This window comes from Sylvia atricapilla, chromosome 22 (assembly GCF_009819655.1).
Source record: "Sylvia atricapilla isolate bSylAtr1 chromosome 22, bSylAtr1.pri, whole genome shotgun sequence".
NCBI lineage: Eukaryota > Metazoa > Chordata > Aves > Passeriformes > Sylviidae > Sylvia > Sylvia atricapilla.
The window spans coordinates 2,986,920-2,992,919 of record NC_089161.1 but is presented as its reverse complement, the minus strand read 5'-3'; the positions used below and the strand labels follow the sequence as shown (position 1 = coordinate 2,992,919).

The 6,000-nt window shown below is 50.8% G+C and overlaps 1 protein-coding gene across 1 annotated transcript in view; it reads right to left on the bottom strand.

Moving 5' to 3' along the window:
* Positions 1-3,011: 3,011 nt before the first annotated feature.
* PRDM16 (PR/SET domain 16) overlaps positions 3,012-6,000 on the bottom strand; it is a 289,181-nt gene continuing 286,192 nt past the window's right edge. Inside the window, exons 16-17 of the mRNA XM_066334218.1 lie at positions 5,802-5,976; positions 3,012-3,650 (exon numbers count right to left, since the gene is read on the bottom strand). Coding sequence (XP_066190315.1) covers positions 3,516-3,650; positions 5,802-5,976 — 310 coding nt within the window. The 3' untranslated portion in view covers positions 3,012-3,515. The remainder of the gene's footprint in view (positions 3,651-5,801; positions 5,977-6,000) is intronic.

Below are 6,000 nucleotides of genomic sequence, written 5' to 3'. Positions count from 1 at the left end.
AGCCCTGACCTCTGGCCAAAGCGAGGGCCCTTCATGGAGCACCAACACTTCAGCCCTGTGCAGCTCCCAGCACCCCCCAACCACTCCAAAAACATCCAGGGCTTCTCCTTCTCACCTCTGTGCTGTTCTGGCTGTGAAAATACTTTAAATAAATAGATCCTACACAAAGCTCTGGGTTTAAAACCACACCTGGAGCGGTGCCCTGGCTGCCAGACACACCTCAGCCACTTCCCATCCCTGCCACCCTCACCTGCCCTGGATCCCAGTGTGTCCACAGGTTGGACACCACAGCTCCCTGTCTCACCAAAGCTTCCCCAGCACTGGGAAGCCAGCAGTGCTCTGATAGCAGAATGTCCTGGACACAAACCTCTCGGGAAGCAGCCTTGAAAAGACGAGATTCTCTGCTAAAGCAGCAAAAAGGAACCTCCACACCTGCTGTGAGCTGCAGCACATTCCAAGTGCAGTCCAATGAAAGGTAGAGATTAACAGAGGTTCAGTTCAGAGGCTTCCTGTTTCTTTATCTTAATGGGAAAAATTGAAACTTGTAATCAGTGCTAAATTAAAGGAGTCAGGAGATCCTACAACACAAGTTAGAGAAAATGGGGAGAAAACCGAATTAAGAAATACGAAAAGAAAAAAAAATCATTTAATGATTTCAAACCCTATATTTTTAATGTCCTCAATCCCTGACTGGATAATACCTATCTATCCTTGGCCAGGATATCCATGGAGAGCCAGGATGAGCCTGGGGAGGGGGATGGTGACAGTGTGGGCTCAGTCAGAGCAAGCACCTGACCAACCGCTCCAGGAGAAATGACAACTGGCAGCAGGGCTGACAGAGGGACGGGGAGACCACAAATACCCCAAATAAATCTCCACAATAACACCCTCATTCCTTAGTACTGGCCCACATTTTGGTGTCCAGCTCACTGCCACTCCCTCAGTTGCTCTGCCACCTCCCTGTGCCGTTGAGTGCGATGCTGACCTGCCCCAAGGTTTCTTCGAGGGTGAACAAACCATGGTCAGAGCACACAAACGCTCACTGCTGCCCACAGATCCTGTTCCAGTACAGCAGGCAGTGCTGCCAGAGAGATGCTCAGACACGTGGTTTTCTCCGAGCAGCTGCCAGGAGTCACGGAGCTGCAGCTGGAATGGGACAGGATGGATCCAGCCCCATGTTTAAGGCCCTTTCCATGTTCTCCTGGAGCAGGGCCATCGAGGCAGAGCATCTCCACTGGCCTCCTCCTCCTCCTGCTGTGCTGCTCCCAATCACTGGAACCTTCCTCCAATGCCCCAGGAGCTTCAAGGCAAAGGGGAGCTGAGGGATGATTGTCTGGAGAATTGGCAGCACCACTGGCAGCACTGACTGGGGTCATTTGGCACATGGACAAAATCTTCCTGCACCCTGCTTATCCAACATCCAACCTCAACAACACCATTTTGGTCCTTCACTACACACTTATATTAACATGATTTCTTCACAAGAATGATATCTAATGCAAAAAAAAATACTGTTAAGGAAGAAATAAAATAAGAAAGGAATTAGCCCCAAATTACAAGTTATATACAGATTAAAATAAATTCCATCAGGAAAAGAAACAATTCTTTTATTATTTTCAGTTGGCCCCTGTGGGAATAATTTAAAGGCCAAGTGCCTGGGCAGGGCTGTGCTGCAGCCTCTGGAGTGGGGATGGGATGGGGTGGGACAGGAGGGGACAGGAGGGGACAGGGCTGTCCCTCTCCTCTGCAGAGCCAGGATTCCTCCAGCAGGGCTGGCTCTCAGGCTCTGCCTACCCAGGAGCGTTGTGCAAATACGTGCAGCAGCTCGGTCACACCACCTGGTGCTCTCAGAGCCTTGGGCACTTTCACAGGATGTTGTGGGAAACCAAAAAGGGGAGGGTAAATTTTCTTGGGAAACACACTGGTGCTGCTAATTTACCTCTCGTTCCCTCTGTACCAAAGGCACCCTGGATGCTTTCCCATGGGGGCACCCTGAGGCTCCCCAAAATCAGCCTTACTGGTGCTCTTGGGTGTAAAGATGACTTGCAAAGCTGTCACAACCAACTCTGACTCTGCTTTGCTCAGGGAGCTGGTTTTGTTGTTTTGGCCTGCTGCATGACACACCCCACACTGGACTGGCTTAGAACCCTCCATCTGCCCTTTTCCACGGCTTTCCCAACCATTCCATCAAGGAATGTCATCTCCAAATTCCCCCCTCCAACTGCAGATGGGAATTGCAGTGGAGAACAACACAAAGCCCACAGGATTTGTGGAGGCTGCTGTGTATCAGTAGAGAAGATGAGGTTTTGAGGTGATTGGAAGTCACTCATAAAATCTCTGTGAGAAATTTTGGAGTCAGAGAGACAACTGGATTTTTATCTCTGTGCTCTGCACCCCTCAGGCTGCTGGAGCATGGAAATATTCATCTTTCTACTTAAATCACAGGCCAAGTAGCAGCGGGCAGAGCAGAAGGAAAAACAGGCCAAAACAACGTGTGAATCAGAGATCTGTGCCACAGATACCATGGGCACGGGGTGATGTCACCCTGAAATCCCCGGGAGGTGACACAGATGTGTCCCAGCTGCCCTGGGTGAGGTGAGATTGCCCAGCACACGCTTCCTTATGCACAGCCGGGGAAGGCTTGGCCTTGTGACCTCTGTACTTGGGGAAACCCAAGCATTTCCAGGAGCTCCACCAGCCTGGCTCTGTCCCAGGCACTCCCAGTCCATGCTGGGCTCACAGGAACCAGGAGGGGCAGGGAGCTCTCCCAGCCTGGCTCAGGGCACAGCCGACCATCCGTGTCCCTGTGACACATCCGTCACCCCAACCCCAGCACTGCTCCAGCCTGGAGATGTCTCAGCTGGGAGCTGCCTGTGGCTCATGATGACTGCAGGTGATGTGGCCTCGCCTTGGAGGGAGGAGCTTTGCACTGTGCCAGTGTTTTGCTGGGAGCAAAGGCCGGGATGGTGTTTTTGTGGGAGTGCAGAATTCCAAATTCTTTCGGGGGGGTCAGTGAAATGGGCTGGATTTGCCTTTCCCTGGCATAACTCCAGTGGCTGTGTCAGAATTGACCAGGGACAGGTCACACCTGGCTCTCTTCCCTTGGTGCTTCACCATTCAGCTGGATGGGAAGGAAATGCTGCTGTGTGGCTCCAAGCTGTCATCCCTGCTCAGGCTGTGCTGGCTCAGTTGACACTGGTTTGGAAGGTTGGAGGGGCCAATCTTTGATTGCACTGCTGCAATTCGTGTCTTGCTCATGCTATTCCTACAGGCTGTGAAATCCTGGGGCTGCTTCAGGGTTATCCAGTATGGGAGAGGTTCATTCTGATAAATTAGAAAGGAAAACTCTGGAGAGATAAAAAATGCAGGACGTGTAGGTCGGATGCGACAGGTTTCCTTCTCAGCCCAAAGTCCAGACGACTCCCTGAGGCCCTCTCATCCATCTTCTGCTGGCTGGGATTTTGCTGGGATGGCTGCAGCACCACCTGGGCTCCAGCCAGTGCCTTGTGGACCTCTCAGAGGTGGTTGATGGGGTTAAAGGTCCCCGACTCTGAAGCTGCTCCTGCCATGTCCAGCCAAGCCCCCAGAGAGTTCTGGGAGGACGTGTGGAGGGGAGCGTTCTCAGACAGGGACAGCATCATTGCATAAGCCTAGGGGAGAGAGGGAGGCCAGGACACGAGTGAGAACACAGCATGGAGGAGCACTGTATAAAACCCACAGCACCACCTAACCCTGCCCACCTGGGCCAGCAGCACCCTCTGTGCTGGGCTAAACTCACATCCATGCTCTGGGATGGCACCCACCACTCAGAAGACCAGATTTGTCACCGTTCATAGGGACAGTCAGGAGAGACCATCATTCCCACTGTTTTCACAGGACTGAACCTGCCCTTCACTGCCTGTGCTCGGTCACAAACCTCCACAAGATTCCAGGCTCAGCTCACGAGGGAAAGCAGCTGTAACTGGGGCTTGTTCTTAAAAAGAATCACATCCCCAGACAAGCCAGTGGCTCAGTGAGGCTGGGCTGGGCCAGCAGTGCCCAGTGGGAAGTGCTGAGCAGCTGCTCGTCCTGACTCGATGCCTGGCATGGGCCAGTGTGGATATTTAGGGATGTGGAATTCTCATTGGCATACCCAGTGTGGTCGGGGTGGGTTTATTGCTGCAGTGAAACCCTTAAAGGTGTCTGCTGAGAGAAATGCAGTGAGACTTGTTTGTCCTCTAACAAACTGCTGGTTCCTCGTAACCTGGCTGCTCTCCCTGCACCAGGACACAAGGTTTGCCTCACACACCTCTCCGTGCCCTTTTTAGCCCACATGAGTGATGTGAGGGCTTTAGGCAGATGATAACCTCATACAGCAGAGAGGAAAACCAATGTCATTGTCACCCAGGGCCTGAAAAAGAAGAGGACACTGTCCCCACCCTCTCCATCCCGCTGGCCCAGGGAAGAGGAACAGTTTTGTGGTTTTGTGGACACACACACTTCTAAAATTGCTTAAAACTAAGCCAAACCAAGCCCAAACTAAGCTGTGCTGCTCACACTAAGGTTTTATATTACTGCCAAAAGATGGGTCAAATTATTTAAGTTGCTTATTGTGATTCAAGTGTAAATCAGAGTTGAAACCCCAAACAATAGCTTCCCCCATCCAAGCACAGGCTGTACCAGGGTGGTACCTTGGAAAAGAGCAAGCTGCTCCCAAAGAGTTAGTGCATCTGGGATGTTAGTGACAGGACACAGGGAGGAGTCAGGAAAGTGGCTTGTGTTTAAACAGGTGTCACCCCAAAAAACTGCTGTGCTGTCTCTTCCAGCAGCCCTCCCCAGCCTCACTACTGGCACCCACTACGAAGGAGGACAAAAACGTCCAGAGTTTTGGATGATGCTAATTCAAAAATCATGTTCTGCATGGTGGCTGCACCAAGCTACCGCTCTGCTGGACATTTGAAATAGATTTTGGGATAAATTCTGTTGTTTGAGGGTCAGAAAGGGCCTCTGAGGTGAGAGTTGTGCTTATCCCCCACCAGGGGCTGGGTGTCCTGTCTCCAGCCCAGCCTGCTGAGGTAACTCCACTGAACAGTTCTTTTGTGGGAATCCTTGTGGAGGCATCAAAAAACCAACTCCATAAACCCAGACTGGGTGTTTTGGGTAATGAAAAAGCAGAAAGCCAGACTCAGAGACCCCAAACCTCCAGATCTCTCTCTGAACTCCAGTAATTCTTAGATGCCATTTTGATGGTTTTTAATGGGTCTAAACTGGTCTGGCTCACAGAGTTCAGGTTTTTCTTTTCCATTTTCTGGTTTGCGTTTAGAAATCAAGGAGATAAACAAGGATACCCTCTAAACCTGCTGGCTTGCAAGTCCTGGATATATTATTGTCTTTTACACCTGTTTTAATCAAACCCAAGGGCACTTTGCTGCTGTTTCTGCAGACCAAACCTCAGTGGGTACCCACAGAAGAGCCACCCCAAAGTAGAAATAAATAAGGACTTGTAAAAACATTTATACAGACAGATAAAAACACACAGATGCCTCTCTCTTCCTGTATAGCCCCGTTCTCACTGCACAGGTTGAGATAAATCCACCTAGATGTAATGTCCGCTCCCTTCCTCCTCTATTTCAATTTAATTGCAACAAGACACATTCATGTGTGTGTTGCAATTCCTGCTGGGGAGGGGAAATAACCTTCTGGAAGGGGAAAAATAACCCACTGGAAGGGGAGAATAACCCTGGGCTGGAGGAGGCCAGCTGCTCCCTAATCCTGCTGTACACGCTGGCGGCAAGCTAGGAAAACATTCTGGATATACCCACCTGGTTTTTAGCCTGCCTGTACAGAGTCTGTTTTATTGCCTCAGAGTCTAAGGTGGAATTAAACACATCCTTAACTTCAAATGCTTCCTCGGCTGCTTTGCGGAGATCCAGCCCCTTCCCAAAATTCGGCATCTGCTCCAAATCTAACAGGCCGGCTTCGTCCTCCTCAATACACCTGTACCAATGACCAGGGGAAGGG